Source organism: Lates calcarifer, linkage group LG20, assembly GCF_001640805.2.
Source record: "Lates calcarifer isolate ASB-BC8 linkage group LG20, TLL_Latcal_v3, whole genome shotgun sequence".
In the NCBI taxonomy this organism is placed as follows: domain Eukaryota; kingdom Metazoa; phylum Chordata; class Actinopteri; family Centropomidae; genus Lates; species Lates calcarifer.
The window spans coordinates 4,399,083-4,416,804 of NC_066852.1; the positions used below are offsets into that span (position 1 = coordinate 4,399,083).

General features: G+C 40.9%; 1 protein-coding gene across 1 annotated transcript; it reads left to right on the forward strand.

The window, feature by feature from the left end:
- Positions 1–539: 539 nt before the first annotated feature.
- Positions 540–17,304, forward strand: hyou1 (hypoxia up-regulated 1). The gene is made up of 24 exons (XM_018691799.2): positions 540–735; positions 1,905–1,980; positions 2,206–2,299; positions 2,434–2,512; positions 2,668–2,822; positions 3,080–3,156; positions 3,263–3,444; positions 3,734–3,849; positions 5,442–5,628; positions 5,926–6,060; positions 6,760–6,842; positions 7,043–7,175; positions 7,426–7,610; positions 8,892–9,030; positions 9,355–9,412; positions 10,021–10,097; positions 10,332–10,490; positions 10,625–10,791; positions 10,875–10,962; positions 12,147–12,403; positions 12,941–13,025; positions 13,448–13,709; positions 13,823–13,930; positions 15,550–17,304. The coding sequence occupies exons 2-24, from the start codon at positions 1,911–1,913 to the stop codon at positions 15,597–15,599; spliced, it is 2,946 nt and encodes a 981-aa protein (XP_018547315.1). The 5' UTR covers positions 540–735; positions 1,905–1,910; the 3' UTR covers positions 15,600–17,304.
- The last annotated feature ends 418 nt before the right edge of the window (positions 17,305–17,722 follow it).

The following is a 17,722-nucleotide window of genomic DNA, read 5'->3' on the forward strand; positions in this document are numbered from 1 at the left end:
GTTTTTCAACGCCACTCACCTCACGTGGACCAATCACGGAGCAGTGCGTGGAGCGAGGTGGGCGGGTTTTAGATTGGAGGGTCATCGCTCGTTGTTGCAGCAGTCGTAAAGAGACCTGCGGTTAATTACAGGAGGCAAAGGACACTTCCTTTCAAAACAAGAGCACATAATTGTCTACTACTACAAGCGATCTCTAGCCTTCTAATAATTGTTTCACTGTAATTAAAAATGACCATGTTTTTAATCCAAGACAGCAGGCATGTACTTGTATGTAGAGGACGGTACGGTACGTCCCCTAACTAGTGTTTGTGTATCTGTTGGGGCTCAATAAGGTAACACATTTTTAATTTGAGAACAACCATTTTTATTTATAAATGCATTACATACACAACAATTAGGTATCACGTCAAAAATAACAGTTAAAGTCAGTAGCAATACTTGTCAGTTAGCGTACGGTCCGTTTTGTTATTAAACGCTCACCGGATGCAGTATGTTTGATTGCACTTAACTTGACGTCAGTTTCTCTCTCAGCAGCGGCCTCAGTAGATCCAATGAGGTGACGCCGCGTTCCGGGCCCGACTGCCGAGAGCAAGCCGGTGATAAGGGGAACTAAAAACTACCAAGCGTGACAACGAAGAGGCTCTGAATCAACACAGAATCAGGAAAACTAATCAGAGAGTCCGTGCAGTCTGCTGGCAGCCCCGTCACACTCTGGTTTGTGCCGCTTGTGGAAAGGTAAGCCAGAGCCACTGCACAGTGTCAATCATGCTTTCTTATTGATGGTTGTCTGACAGTGAGCTAGCTAACAGTAGCTGTCAACTTATGTTAGTGGTGTTTCCTCCAGCGTAATAGTGCTAGGTTTTTATCTGGAGCGGTTCACTGATGGCACACATTGTCCCGTTTGTTTAAAGTGAACGGTTAATGGTTAAAAGGTGAAACGCTAAACAGGAATTGTTGCATCTAACTTGGCTATCCAATACATATCATCAGCAACTTGTCCTTTGACCAGACACTTCATCAGAGTGATAGCCAGAAGCCAGAGGATAGGCTTTTTTTTTTAATCATTAGGGTTTGAATTGTGCATCCATTTTGCATTCATGCGTCACTGCCTCACCGGGGAGCTAGAAGTTTCTATGCAGATTGCCTGCTGTCCTCTCCCTTCACATGAAACACAAACAGTGTTGTGGTTTTTGATGTACTCAGTCTGAATGTTAAGCTGAATGTTAAGCTCCGGCCCCACTTTACATTTGCGCTGTGTTTTGAAAAATACACACACTCTTCATTAAGTGCAGAGTTGCTCCTTGTACATATAAAAGCTTTAACCAGCATCAGGGCTTGACAGTGGTATTAATGCCACGTGTTTGGGACTGTCCTCACCTATGTAGGAAGGGTCTGGTGCATTAGGTGCTTGGCATATCCTTGGGCAGAGGCCATGGTAATACCTGGCAGTGGCACTCCGATCCACTGTAAGTTAAGCACAGCCTCATTAGCATCAGCTATCCACGAGGAAACATAAACAGTGATTGGACATTCATTAGAAGAGTACTGAGAGTTTTCTACTCTTGGAGAGGCTCTGTGGAATCAAGCTCAGGTGTGGAAGCGAAAAGAGCAGGTTTGTCTTTTCAGGTGGGAGATGATCTTGTTCCTCCCTTAGGGTTGCACCCTCTCGCACATAGTGAATAAAAAAGACACTGGATGAAAAGCATCTGTGCAGCACAGGTGAATGAGCATAGTTTAACAGAGAGTTAACAAAGTGAATGATGAAGTTCCTGTAAAAGAAATGTCAGAGTTTAGGTGTTTACACACTGGAGAGATGTGGCCAAGGTTAGGACAAGTAAAGACCTATGAAAATCCTTCCAGCTGATGTTGTTTTCACACAATGTTTCATTTGTTCAACTTTTTAGCTCATCATGGGGGAGAGGAAACTGGCGCTGATAACTCTCTTCTGCCTTGTTCTGGCAATGTTGCCTTCTCACACAGGTAATATCAGTTTGTTCAAACACATTTTTCTAACATGAAGCACAGAATGTAGTGACGAGCAGGGCTGTCAACCAAGAATAGTTTTACAGCACTGCCATAATGAAGACATGCAGCAGTTATTGCTCAGTGATTGCATTAATAATGCAGCTCTGTTAAACCTCAGGATCTCAGGTGTTATCCCTCTGCCTCTCCAGCTTCATGTAGCATGTGTCTTTGTGTTTGTAGTGAGTGTAGCTGTCATGTCGGTTGACCTGGGCAGTGAGTGGATGAAAATGGCAATAGTGAAACCTGGTGTGCCAATGGAGATTGTTCTCAACAAGTGAGTATAAGTGTCTTCGTCGTGGCACAGTGAGTGTACACACCTACTTTGGATGTCAAAGGAAATGTAACTGAGCATAGAGTGACAAATGACATTTCCCAGTTGAACACTATCTCCATTGTCTTTTTCTACAGGGAGTCGCGGAGGAAAACTCCCACAGTTGTATGCCTCAAAGAGAATGAAAGACTTTTTGGAGACAGTGCACTGGGAGTGGTATGACTGCTTCTCAGATTTGCTAAATCACATTTGATAGTGTATCAGCTTAATCTGATCAATGAGATTTTTGTTGTCAATGCATTGTTCAAACATTCATATCACCTCAAAATATCATGTATGCTATTACTGATCATATATTGTGTACATTTCAGTCCGTGAAGAACCCTAAAACTGTTTATAGGCACCTCCAAAGCCTCCTGGGCAAAAAGCACAATAACATCCAGGTGGCGCTCTACCAAAGACGTTTTCCTGAGCACCAGCTGCAGGAGGACCCAGTGAGAGGCACAGTGTACTTTAAAAACTCAGAGTGAGTCTTTTTATTTTTCCCTGCTTCACATTTCAACTTCTTATCGTACAGCAAATGTATATATGAAATGTTTTGTCCATTCATTTGGAATATTGAGTCTTAAACAATTTGAATGAGGTTCCTCTTACAAGTCACAAGTTTTCATCACTCAGATCCTTTGTAATAAAGTGATTAAAGATGATGAACCAGACAGAAACACAGCACTGTTCCACACAGGGATTAATTTGGCTCTCTGCTTTTTTTTTTTTTTCCTCCAGAGAAATGCAGTACACGCCTGAGGAACTCCTCGGGATGATGCTCAATTATTCACGTGGACTGGCTCAGGACTTTGCAGGTCTGTTGGCTCAAGGAGGAAGATACATCATTGTATGACATTTTTGTATATGTCAAGCATATCAATTATTTTTTTTTCCCCTGCTCCTAATTTCTTCAATTCCCAGAACAACCGATCAAAGATGCAGTGATTACCGTCCCAGCCTTTTTCAACCAGGCAGAGCGCAGGGCAGTCCTGCAGGCTGCACAGATGTCCGGTCTAAAGGTCCTTCAGCTCATCAATGACAACACAGCTGTGGCCTTGAACTATGGGGTCTTCAGGAGGAAAGACATCGATAGCACAGCTAAGGTGCACAGTCAGCATTACTCCTAAATGCATATTAAAGAATCAGTCTGGTGATGGGACAAACAGTAAATATATCCTACTAATAAGTGATGTGTTTGTATCCAAAAGAAAAGGAAAGTCTGAAAGTGTAGACAGATTAACACATTGTTGGTTTAGGTCTTTTCAAGATATTTGTCGACAATAACAAAACTACAGATTAATGCCAGCTTTATCCTTAATTGTATTTTGCAGTCATTCATGTATTTAATAAGAAGCTGATATTTAATATCTTAATGATCTTGTTCCCTTTCAGAATGTGATGTTTTATGATATGGGCTCAGGCAGTACCACCGCCACCATCGTCACTTATCAGACCGTCAAATCCAAGGAAACTGGCACCCAGCCCCAGTTACAGATCCGAGGTGTCGGGTGAGTCCACTGATCCTTGAAGCGGCATGTCAGCAAAATGTTGATTCTGTGTAATGGCACAGAACAAGACTCCCAAAGTCAAATCTACAGTCATATGAATACACTGAGTACAATATCTAATTCAGCAAATAACCAGTTAAATAATTTAGCAACCTTTTTAAAAACTCAATTCAGCATTATGAAATACTTCATTATTCATATTTTTATCATGGGGGGGGGGGGTATTATTTTTACTTTTCATTATAGATAGTTTATTTCAAAATTCCCTTTTCCTCAGCCTCTTAGTAGGCTCAACAACTTCAACCAAATTTGCTAGCTCCTATTAGCTGCAGCAAAAATGCATTGCATAGACACAATAACTAACCTTATCCTCTAATTCATTTTACAAGGCTTTACGTGCCACCTACTGAGCCAGCTGTCCAGCTGGTTAATCCAGAGTTACCTCAGCAGCACGTGATAATCAACTTCAGGATGTATTATTTATTTGTTTGATATGTAACATAGTCACATTTGAGGCTGAAGTCTGACATGACTTGTAAACATGACATGACTTTTTTGAACGTAAAGGTATTTACTGTATGCTTGCAGCATAATGTAGCAGCCAGCCTGTGAGTCAGCCATAGCAACATGTTTGCACAGATAACACTGTTGAAGCCTCAGTGTGAGACAAGTCCAGAAGCACATTCACGTGTTGATTGACAGCCATGAACTCCCATCCCTGACTTTGGCCCTCTCTGATTGGTTAGATGGCAGAGTCAGAATGCCAGGCTGTCACAGAGGCCTCTGACGGCACCTCTCCACAGAAAGATATGTTTTGGAGCATAATTCAGAGAGTTCCATACTGTAGCTTTAAGTCTTAAGGTTTCTGTCTGACTCAGGTACATATTAGCCTCTGGAGGTCATGGATCATAGATCATGATAAGACTCCAGGATGCTGTTTTTTTCAGTCGTCCCCCTCCTCATCTTATCTGAAACTCAAAACAAGAAGACGCATACAGAGAGCAGACTGTCACTACACTTGGTTGACTCAGATCGTAACACAGACCACACACACAACATGCAGAGATATCGATCTCTAGCTGATGTAGAGTAAGTTGGTTGACACTGGAAGACGCAGACAGGCTGCCTCCCAGGTGTGACACTGGCATTAGCCTCTTCAACTGAGCCTAGCCTAGCTGAAAACCTAGCCACCTTTTTGAAATCAGAAAAACTGAGTAGAGTCCAAAAGATCTTTGGCCAGCCTTGTAATGTCTCCCAGGAGCCAAACACTGATGCATTTTGCTGATGTTTGTACATACTATTTGCTAAGATAAAACAAATGTCTTGCATCTCCTGGCAAACCGATGCATTAATGTTGGGTACTCTCAACATGCAGCAGTGATCCCCACAGCACATTTGACACTGATGATGATTGAGTGAAAAGCAGTAATTACCAGGTTTTAGTGACAGGAGCTGGCTTTTGTTTGGAATTCCTGTCTCTTTTCCTTAATAGGCAGGAGCTGTAATGTTCCATCCAACCAGTAAGTGCTTCCTGCTCTTGAGGTTTGGCTGATTTTAAAGTCTAAGGTGTGTTTTTCTTGTTCTGGCTCTAGGTTTGACCGTGGGTTGGGGGGCTTTGAGATGGACCTGCGACTCCGGGACCACCTGGCTAAACTATTCAATGAGCAGAAGAAGAGCAAGAAAGATGTGAGGGAGAATCACCGGGCCATGGCCAAACTCCTCAAAGAGGCTCAGAGGCTCAAAACGGTGCTTAGTGCTAATGTGGAATTCATGGCCCAGGTGAGTTCAGTGATGAGAACTGTAACCATTAATCCTTTTTTCTGGTTGTGCATCTCAGTAATTTAGGTTGTCAGAAGCATCTGCTGCATCTTAATTCTTTTAAATACTTAAATTACTGTTCTGTCAAGTTCTCAACATTTTAAAAGACTGACTTTAAATCTTCACTGTTTGAAGGTCTCAGAAATGTTCTTGGTATTTCTGAGAAATCCTATTGGTGACACAGACTCCTGTCCAGACAATCCAACATGTGGATTCGGTACCATTGCAGTGAATAAACATATTTTTTACATATTTCAGGTGGAAGGTTTGATGGATGACATTGACTTCAAAGCTAAGGTGACCAGGACTGAGTTTGAGGAGCTGTGTGCTGATCTTTTTGAAAGAGTGCCTCGCCCGGTGCAGGAAGCCCTCACTGCCGCAGAAATGAAGCTGGTCAGTATGTGGGGAGATGTGGCCGTTGGTCGCTGTAGACACTGGATATAGAAAAGCTAGATTAGACAAGAGTGGGAAAAGAACTTCATATCAACAGTAGACTGTAGGCTCTTGTATATGTATGATGATACTACTGTTTTGCAGTGCACTGTTTACTGAAGGAAGTTATGACCTTTATTACAACAGTCGTGGGCAAAACTAGTCCATTGAACGATCACACAAGAATGAATGTGGACTAGTGGAAGCTCCCTTATCCCATTTCAAAATAAAATTGGGTTCAAGCATTTAAGATGTATACAAATACTCTGGATGGACTAATAGCCTGTATCTGATATGGATTTTCCACAAAAAAAAGTGATTATTCTGATTGATTGTCTTTTAAATCTCCTTCTCCCTCATGGAAAAATTCAGAAGTTATGAAAATGTTAAATTTGTTCATTTCAAAAGAGTAACTGCTTCCATTCCCAGTGTATGTACTCTGAAGGTTTCATGTTTCCAACACTGTAAGTTACACTTTGTGGTAGAAATGAGCTTTCTTGCCTCTGCTGGAGAAAGTCAGGCTGTTTCTTTGAACACACACATAAATCAGCTGAACATATGTTCTGTAGGGCAAAGTCATTTTTAGATGTGTAAATAGTGTAAATTAGTAAATGTCTGTGTTACTGCTGTGAATCTGAGTTGTTATGTTTCTGTTAACAGGATGAAATTGAACAGGTGATCTTAGTAGGTGGCTCTACCCGTGTCCCCAAAGTTCAGGAAGTGCTGCTCAAAGCTGTGGGGAAGTAAGTGTTGACCACAGAGGTGTTGCACTGATCTGAACAACTTTCACTTTCAAAAATGGAAATATAGAACTACATTCTTCCACAGCGTGAACTTTAATTCTACATTATTTTGTCACGGACCTATTTTGAGAAAACTGAGTTTTAGCTCCACCGGTTTGGTTTGATGGTGAATACTTGTAATTGTATATTTTTCCTTGCAGGGAGGAGCTGGGGAAGAACATCAATGCAGATGAGGCAGCAGCTATGGGCGCTGTGTACCAGGCTGCTGCCCTCAGCAAAGCCTTCAAGGTCAAACCTTTCATGGTCCGAGATGCAGCTGTCTTCCCCATTCAGGTAGGTACAGGTCACTGCCTCCTGCTGCTGGAGATGAATTGAAATAAAATCACTTAACAGATGATAGATGAACTATATTCATTCTTAGTGGGGAAACAAGGTGGTGGTATGTGTCCAAATCTGTGTGTAATGTTTCTGAATTAGTATCTTTCCATTGTAAGCTGTTGTAAAGTTGATGCCATGCATTGTTCGCTGCAAAGTTAGATGGAAGAATAAATCATTTTATTTCTTTTTTTTTTTTTTCCATCAGGTGGAGTTCACCCGTGAGACCGAGGAGGAGGGGGTCAAAACCGTGAAACACAACAAACGCATCCTTTTCCAGAGGATGGCGCCCTACCCCCAGCGCAAGGTCATTACATTCAACCGCTACAACGACGACTTTGCTTTCGACATCAACTATGGTGACCTCAGCTTCCTGAGTCAGGATGATCTCAGGTTAGAAAGCTGCTTGCTTTAGCACCTTTTGCCTCCTGTTGTTTTTGACTTAAAAATTGAATCAGTTCAACTGTGTTCATGACAGCGGGTAACAAAAACTACTACAACTACACTGCAAAAACTTAGGTTTCAAAAACAAGAAAAAAAGTAATAAAATGAGGGATATATTACTTAAAATAAGCAAAATTATCTGCCAACAGAACTGGAAAATTTGACTTACCAAGATTTTTTTAAGTAAAGATATCTATCTTCAAAAAGTGCATTTATGTGTGGAAATGTGCTTAAATTCAGCAAATACTACTACCATCATCTTGAAATAAGGATACATGCAGGCAATATATCTTAAAGTCAGTAAAGTTACACCAGTGCATTTTCCTAGATACAAAAAAAGAAAAGGAAAAAAATATATTTTCTCAATATGTAGGAAAATTGTTTAAATTAAGCTCCCCCTTGTGGCAATTCACTATAAATCAATACAGGACTGTATGTTGGCAAGCTAGACAGCTTTTCTGTAAGTCACCTGTGAAGATATTAACGATGGTCTCCATTCACGATTACCCCGATGATGGAAATTCACTCCGCAGAGTGTTCTTATCAGGACGGGCAATAAAATCGTATATCATCCCTATTCAGTAATGACCTTTTCCCATTCGGCCATAGCCTTTTTGTATGAAGATGTCATGGATGGTGTCTGAGAGGACTTATGTCTGAGGAGTGTTGCAATGCACTTAGGATATGTAAGGTGAAAGGCGTAATAACACGCCGTGAGATACATGAGATCACATGTAGCATTGGATGTCCTCTTTTGTGAAGGTCATGACAGACAGGGTTCTGATGGCCAGTATGCAGTTGGGTTCGCAGACGATGACAACAGAAGAGTCTGTACCTAGATACAGTAAATCTTGAATGTTCATTTAGATGTAGAGAATTATCACATGGCATGTGTTATGTTCATAACCACATGGTCTTGGCCATATGAATGAACCTCAGTATTTCAAGTGAGATGTTACCACTGTACTCACTAACAAAACAAGCAAAACAATACTTTAATTTAATTTAAGATATTTCATTTGACTTAGATTTCAGTGTTTGCTGTGTAAAAGAAACCAGACTTTACAGAAGACTTATGTAAGGGCAGTTCACTTCACTTAAGTGTCTTTCAAGGAAGGTTAAATGTGTGATCCTTTCCAAGTTCTTGCTTTGACCCATATTCCCACATGGTTAATATATATTTGAATGTAAACCCTCTTCTCCTGTGTCCCTGTTGGTTGTGTGTTGCAGTGTGTTTGGTTCTCTGAACCTGACCACAGTCAAACTGTCAGGAGTGGGCAGCAGCTTTCAGAAGCACACAAATGCAGAATCAAAAGGCATCAAAGCCCATTTCAACATGGATGAAAGTGGCGTCCTCCTGCTGGATCGGGTGAGTTCCACTTTTCCACTGGTTCAGCTTCTTTATTGAACATTCACACAAACCAGTAAAAGGTGAAAAGCTGCGTTCTGTGGCCAGACAGTAAAGCATAACAACTGTTAATGTCACTTGCAACGGGTCTAAAATGAAAGACACTGTATGTAAAACATATTGGTTTAGTCTTGGACTGGGTCTGTCCTGGTCAGTGAGGCTTAACGAAATCAAAGCAACAGTTTTTGTTTTATTAAATTTCTTGAATAAACACAAAAATCAAAACATTTTCTTTTGTACCTGTCAATCAAATGAATATGTCATTTTTGTAATTTTCATTCACAGGTGGAATCTGTCTTTGAAACAGCTGTGGAGGAGAAAGAAGAGGAATCAACATTAACTAGTAGGTTTTGGAAACACACATTTGTAAAATCTGCCATCCATGGTGTTAGGAGAGTGGCACTTGAGGCGCTTTATTCTTTTTTTTTCTTTTTTTTTTTTTTTGAGAGGTACTTTTGGTATTTTCTAGAGCCTGAAATTAGCTTTGTCCGTCTGTGTGGCATTTTGGTTCCTAGCGCAGAGTGCACAGTGCACAGGTGGGTGGAGAGGCACCACCCATTAAATTTAAATAAGGCTGCACCAAATGAGGTATTCTGATACATCTATTCAAGACACAAAACCAACAACAAAAGACAAGAAAATATTTAACAATTATCAAATAATAGTTAAACATAATTTGAGAAGCCAGAGCCTAGTGCTATGACCTCAGTCCAATTTTAACACCTGAAAACAACACCAGGGTGCTAATGAATAACCATTCACCCAGCTACACACATTGAACCAGTGGGTTAGAAATCTGAATGAGAACTCTTAGAATTCTGCCTGTTTGTGTACAATACATCAGATTACCAGGGCTCATTGATCTTGTTGTTTTTCTAATGATTCATGCAATACTAAAGTCTGTCTTATAGTATATTTGGCTTATCATTACAACACTTCGCTGTCTTTCAGAACTGGGTAACACAATTTCCACCTTGTTTGGAGGAGGATCCTCAGAACCCGCCCCAAATGTAACCGAACCTGTCCAGGTATATGCAGCTGTATCCATAATACAACACAATGTCCCAGTCAGTTAATCAGGGCTGTGTATGAACTTTAGATTTTACATTTGGCATAAATTGCTTTATCTTAATGCCATGGCCTTTCTACAACACAGCTAACTGCGAAAAACTTGACTGTACACACACAAGTGTCAGGTGGCATTGCTCACACACGCCTGGCCTGAGATTGTAATAACATTGTTTGCATTTTTCCTTGTCCAGGATGAGGAGGAAGTGCCTCCAGAGTCAGCGAAGGACGACAAGGATGAGGCCCAAAAGGATGAGACTGCCAAGGAGAAGCAGGATGAGTCAGAGAAAAGTGCAAATGAAGAGAAAAGCCAGGAGAAGACTGAGGAGGCAGACAGCAAGACGGACGCCAAAGTAAGACAAACACCTGTGCTCATGTAGGCTAGGAGTGGTTCTAAATATTGCACAGAATTTGGTGAAATTTTCTATATTAGAGATTAGCTTCTATAGACTTGGTATTGAAAGTAACCATATCCCTGCTGGTGAAGGAGGAAAAGGACAGAGAGAAGTCTGGAAACGCTGAGGCAGAGAAGGATGTGGAGAAGAAGACAAAACCTCAAAAAAAAACCAAGATCTCTGAGGACATCACAGTGCAGCTTGTCATCAATGACATCTTCGATCCCACTGAAGACGATGTCATTTCATCTAAAAAGAAGTAAAGCAGCAATTTCCATTTCTTCTCAGCTTTGTGTTGTTTGGTTCTTGGTTCTATCAGCTAAAAAGAGTCTATATTTTCAGGCTGCAAGATCTGACAAACAGAGACCTGGCCAAACAGGAGAGGGAAAAGACACTGAACAGTCTGGAAGCTTTTGTCTTTGAGACACAGGTAAGCAGCATTTTTCACAGATGTTCATTTCTCAGTTTTGTTCTTTTTTTTTTTTCTTGGATTATCATTTGTCATCTTATGCCATGGTTCAAATTCCTGTGAGCTGACATGAGCAAGAAACATGAAACTGGGAATTATATGCAAATGTTTCCTAAGAAGCATGAACCCAGCTGACCAGATGGCTGCGCTGGGATGAAGGCCCCAAAACAGAATATTTGAAAGGTCATGCCCCTCACGCCAAGTCCAATTGACTTTCCTCTAGGACCATAAGGACCTGTGACCATAGGCAGTTTTTTTTCAGGGTGCACCCGTGACCTCATTTTCAGAGTCATTTATAGTTGCTAGGTTACAAAAACGTCTTCTAGCACTTTCACTTGTTTTTCCTCGTGAATGTCAGGTCTCTGTTCTGGACACCTACAAACATGACATTCCTTCTTGTCAGTGACAGCCAGGATCTGTTTCTCCTCTGCTTGTTGGCAGTGTTGATAGCCTGTCCCTTCTTGATTTTGATTGGCCAGTTAGGGAAAAGTGACCTTGATGACCATGGTAGTGTTCTAAAACTTGACCTGTTTTCAAGTGAAAGCGCTGTGAGCAGCAAAAAAAAAGAAATAAAGAAAAAAGAGTGCAATGAGTTTGTGATTTTTTTTTTTTTTTAACTCATTTGCATGATGTGGAAAACAGTAAAATGATGGATTTTGACTTCAACACCAAAAATATGGCTTTTGTCAACCAAATATCTTCACACAGGCTGAGGCTCAGCAGATATTGGCCTTAACTCATTAACCGTTTGCCCAGTCATCAGAAGTCTTGGTACATGGCATGGAATGCTGCGTACATTGTAATGAGTATGAGCTTGTTCTCACTCTTTTTTTAAACAGAATTAAACCAGCTAAAGAGGCACTGTGTCTTAAATGTTTAGAGCTGCTTCCTCCTGTTGAGAGCAAAAGGATTTGTCCTTGTTTTTATACAAGGATTTTAGATTTGCCGTTGACGTGAGGGAATACAGGCCAACATTATTCCCAGATGATGATTCCTAGATAAATCGTTTAAGGTAAAGATAAAACCAGTGACAGAAAGTAGTACTTGAGGGAAAAGACATTATAAAATAACAGTAGTGTGATACTGTGCCATCAATGCCTCCTCCCACAAACACAATACTTAGCTTTCCAATACAATTTCTCCAGGACAAGCTGTACCAGGAGGATTACCAGCTGGTGGTGTCAGAAGAGGAGAAGGAGCAGATATCTGCCAAGCTGTCTGAGGCATCAGAGTGGTTAGATGAAGATGGTTACACTGCCACCACCAAGCAGCTAAGGGAGAAGCTGTCTCAGTTGAAGAGCCTGTGCAAGGACATGTTTTTCAGGGTTGAGGAGCGACGCAAGTGGCCAGACCGCCTTGCTGCTTTGGAGAGCATGCTCAACACCTCCAGCTTCTTCCTGAGGTGAGTGTTGACAGTGTGAAGAAGCCAGAGACTTTGTGGTGGGTCAGCACTTTGTCTTGACTGAGTGTCTACATTAAGCTGGTTACATTTGTAAATCTAAATAAATTGACTTTTTTTTTTTTTTTTTTTTTACAATTCACCTCCAGAATGTAAAACTCTTTAAATGTTGACTCAGTGTTTTTCAGAAATCTGCCCAGTGAGCATTGGGGGCTGTCTGTCTCTGTCTCCTCCAGCATTTTCTGAGATTAATCATTCTGAATGTCAAAATAGACAATACATAGCAGAGCTGCTGTCATTAACCTGAAATTATGTCTATTTACTCAGACAGTGTGCAATTATAAAACAATGGTTCTCACCACTAGCTTTCTCTGTGATCTCTCATTTGAAATGTTGACATAGAGGACAAAGAGGAAGAGATTCTGCCGTGTTTTGAGTGTTGAATATATTTCTCTACAAAAATGCTGTGTGGACGCAGGTTGTTTTCACACACAAAAAACTGAAAACGTAACATTGACACAGTGACTGTTTGTTTTAAAGGAGCGCTAAACTGATTCCAGAGGACGACCAGATCTTCACTGAAGTTGAGCTGAATATGTTAGAGAAAGTCATCAATGAAACAATGGTAGGTGGTGAATGTGTCAGTGCTGTCACACTGTCCACACATTACTGGAGTACTGCTGGATGATTGTTACCTTATTCATTTCATTTATTGTTTTGTATTGTAGTTAAGTTATTGTTTCCTTCGTGTTACACCTCAGTACTGTTGGCAGTTATGCAAGAGACAGATTAAAATAGACTGACTTTTAGTCTCTAGTATAAGTCAAACTCAGTATCATCTTTCTTTGGATCCTACTCGCCTGGTGAATGCACAGTTCTCTCAAACCCTGTGCACCCAGATCATAATCCAGACTTTCCCTTTTAATTTGTTGTTTTCAAGCTTAAGCTGATATAACCCTGACATCACCAGGGTCATTTTTAGAAAACATCTTTAAAACTGTATCAAGTAAAGTGATTTTCACGAGTCTTCGTCTCTGTCTCCTCCAGACGTGGAAGAATGAGACGGTAGCAGAGCAGGAGAAACGCTCTCCAAGAGAGCGGCCGATCCTGCTGTCCAAAGACATTGAGTCCAAACTGGCACTGCTGGATCGTGAGGTCAACTACTTGCTGAACAAGGCCAAGTTTGCCAAGCCAAAGGCTAAAGCCAAAGCCAAGAACAGCACCAGCTCGGATAAAAGCAGCAAGACCAACAACACAGCTGAGGAGAAAGTCATCCCTCCCACAGAGGAGAGCACAGACACACAGAGTGGTGGGTCAAACAGCACAATGCACGTGTGACCGTTAGTCTTCCATTGTGAATATGAGAAAACAATACTAAACTATAATAATAACTTCTAATGTATTTTTTCCTTTCAAATACAGAAATCCCAGAGGAAGTGCAGCCAGGTGATGCCCCGCCCACCGAGGAAAGCACGGTACACATAGACTCAGACAGCCAATCAGAGCCCACAGAAGAAACAACAACCACAGGTCGGTCTGCCATGCCTGGTGCTGATAATACTGAAGAACTTTAGGGGGTGGACGTAATAATTGGAACACGTTAAACGTGGCTCAGTACAACACTAAACTACAGGCTCAGAAATCACAGCTGAAAAGGAATCAGCTGCTCCACTGCACACTTCCAACTCTTGCAATAGTTCTAGCATTAAGGCCAGTTTATACCTCTGCATCAAATCGACACCACAGGCACACTGCAGCTTCATGTGCACCTCCTTAGAAATGTAACGACATGTCACAGCCACACAGCATGTGTGATTGTTCCACTTGGCCGGCTCACACATGTCCCTCAGTGACCGGACAAGCACAGTCACATTAACCAAGCTTTAGATTGCTAATCATTCCGTCACTTGTTATGCTCCACCATTGACCCAAATCAACCATAGAAAACACCTTAAGAACAACCAAACCCATGGGATTTATTAACATACAGACACAACAAAACAACCAAGACTAAGTCAAAACACAACAGCAACACAAACATAAACCCCAGGCTGAGAGGCAGCAAGTCCAGCAGCCTCTGGTTCTGATGCTGTCACAGCTTTTAAGCACTTGATTGAAACCAGGTGTGGCTCGTTGCTGGCTCATCAGGTAGCACCTGGGTGGAGCTATGGAGAAGACAGGAAAGGGACAGGGCTCCACAAACATACGCCGTATCATACTCAAGTCAGTAATAATGTCAGTCCAGGTAAAGCGTCAGTCGGTGAATGATGCTGCTTTAAGCTCATTCGTCCTCCAGTGTGCCAGTTTAGAAATGTGGTGGTTTTTGTCATGTGGTCTGTAATTAACTTCAACTACTATGATGTATGAATAAGATAAATAAACTAAGTTGCTTTGCACAGCAACTCTGGCAATGTGCACATGAAAAAAGTCAGTATTTGTTTTTTCATATAAGGAACATAAAATTGCAAATATTTAAACAACTTTGTAACCATAATAGACTTTGATCACCTCTAGATAATGAAGCATAGTAACAGAAAACAAAAAGACAGAATCTGATCCAGCTGTTCAAAAGAAATACAGGTTATTAAAACGATGCATTACATTCTCACCTCATTCAAAGGAGCATGTATTTTATACTTTGACAAGTTCTTACATCATTTGGATTCACCAGGTTAAAAAAAGGCATCTGTCTACTGCTTCTTCGGTGCTGAACCAATGAATTCTCTCGCTGACATTTTGCATGTGAAATGTAATTTCCCAGGCTTTGCACACTTCATTGTAAAGCTTTTGAAATGACCACAGACAACAGTATTTGTCACAGGCGGAGCTGATGTGACGTGATGCGAGTATTTTAACATAAGCAAAGCTGATGAGATGACAAACCAGGTCTGCTCTTACTGCCAGCCAAGGCTTTTTCAAATGTCACACTGATTCAGTCTTGGCTGACAGGTTTCATCATAGCAAAAGCTTTTTGTGTTTTTCTTATCAAATCTCTAAACGTAGGCTTGACTCACTCTGCCCTTCTAGTTGTGGACTACAGAGGGAACATTGTTTCCACAAAGTGTTTGCTTTTCTTTACTAATGAACAGAGGGGATGTAATGACACACACGCTTATTTTTCATTTTTCCCATCTCTACACTCATTTTAGGACCAGTGGAGAAGGCCCAACCTGAAAACCACATAGAAGATGAATTATAACAGCTGGAACGGGGGGGAAATCACTATATTTATTGACAGTGTATAAATGTTCAAGTTCATTCTGGCTCAGTTTTTTCCATTTGGCTTTTCTTTTTTCTTTCTTTCTTTTTTTTTTTTTTGTGCCCCTGTTTGTCGAACTGCTGGAAGCTGAATGGATAAGGATTGGAGACCACTCATCTTGTTCCCACTTTGTCTCCTGTGCCGTTCATCTTTTCTGTCTTTCATGGATTCTTTAAGCAATGGACACTCAAACACCATGGAGAACCAGTTTAACAAAAATAAAGCCCAAGGCTGTGTCTGCGCTGTGATAGACACACGTCTCAGACAAAATACCTTTTTCACATCCAGCAAATGATCTCATCAACGCTGATACAGAAGGAGATGTAAGCTGTGCATGGCGGTATTGAAATAACTGTAAACGTTTGACAAGGATGAGTGCCGTCATGCATGACAACTTGTCCTCTGCACTGTATCCTCAAATATGTTGTGTTGTTGTGAGGTTAGTATTTGTCCTAACACCTGCCCTCCCCTTTACTGACCTTTCATGGCAACTCAGTAAGTGCACTAGAGACCTCTGGAGCAGTCTCCATGAATAGATAGAGTTTTTTTTTTTTTTTCCTTCCTCCCCAAAATTGTATTTTGACACAAATTGTAGGGAAATTTATAGAAAACAGACACAAAATGGAAGCAAACATCACATACATGCAGTGCATTTAAAACTGCATTTGCTTCATAATAATTCAAGGGGTATCATGGGACAATATGGGAAGTCATACTATATTTGCTGACTAGGCTGTTAGAAGCAGCAGCAAAAAAGTGGCTGTTAAATCAGAAAGACTAAATTCTGCTAAAACATGTAAATTCTGGAGATGGTCAGCTGATGTTATACATGACCAGAAATGCTGGTGTAAAGGTGCAGCATATCTAAATGTTTGGAAGTACCTGGTTAATAACAGAACTACTTACGGTGTGTCCTGCAGGGATCAGTCACTTTGTTAAGTCACTTAATTATTTAGTATGCTTACTAAATGGAAGTTGTTAACTGGTGAACATCCAGCATTACACACCCCCTGAAGTTCGTATTCACCACCAGCATTTATGTGTTTTTTTTTTCTTGCTAGCTGAATAGAATCATGATTACCTCAAAAGAAGCACATGCATGGGTCCATCATGTAGCTGTTAGTGCTGCTGATTGACTGCTGTGGTGTTCCTGTATGTGCAGACCAACAGAGCTGCCAAATAGGAATGATGTAAAATTTGAATAATGTCTCCACATTTCTCCTTACCACCATTCTTCTGTTCTAGCTGGATGAACCAAAATGACTCCTGAATTAGTTTTTCTACTGATGCCAATGCAACCCTTGATAAGTGCTTGAATGTGTTTCAATGACAGCGGAAGAACTTCACATTTTCAAAGTCTCACGAGCTGCTAAACATCATAGAAGAGGTGATGTATTAGTGTTGTCATTGTACTTACCTCAACATGCCCTGTGGTGCAATTCTTGCTCAGATGTTGGCTCCATTTTTTTTGCATCAGAATAGGACGGGGTTGTGGAATTTGGATTAGGAGTTTGGGTCAGTTGTGTGCTTCTGTGTTTTGAGCACTTATTTGAAGGGGGAACTGAAAAAAAAACACAAAAAGACAGGAATGGAAGATACAATGTTGTGTTTCTAAACCGTTAATAAAAATCCTTTTTGTTTTTAATTTCACTGTTGTTTTTTTAATATGCCAACATGATTACTTGATCTTACTTTCGGGTTGGTCCATTGAAGCTCAGGGTGAAGTGTTTGTACCTGCACACATCCATCCTGTTTGAGTGCTCTTGAGCAGAGCACTGTCTTTGCTCAAGGTTCTGCTGTTCTCTAGACATACCTGACCTCGCAGTCAACAGGGACAACTCGGGTAAAATGACCTTGTTAGTTGTTAAGCTGCTACAGTGGAGCTCAGCTTCAGAATTTATCATTTGTGGTTTCTCTGTGGTTCATTTTGTTTCAGAAATACTTCATCAACTGTCACTTATAATCATGAATTAAGCTATTTCATATTTTTGTGTGTATATTTTAGTGATGTACCTTTGTGGCTAAAATGTGGAGAAGTAGGCTGCAAGTTGCTAGGTTTGTGA

Coding starts and splice junctions, on each gene's coding strand:
- hyou1 (XM_018691799.2), top strand. CDS start 1,911: ATGGGGGAGAGGAAACTGGCGCTGATAACTCTCTTCTGCCTTGTTCTG. Junction 3,445..3,733: donor ACATCGATAGCACAGCTAAG/GTGCACAGTCAG, acceptor GTTCCCTTTCAG/AATGTGATGTTTTATGATAT. Junction 13,710..13,822: donor GAGCACAGACACACAGAGTG/GTGGGTCAAACA, acceptor TTTCAAATACAG/AAATCCCAGAGGAAGTGCAG.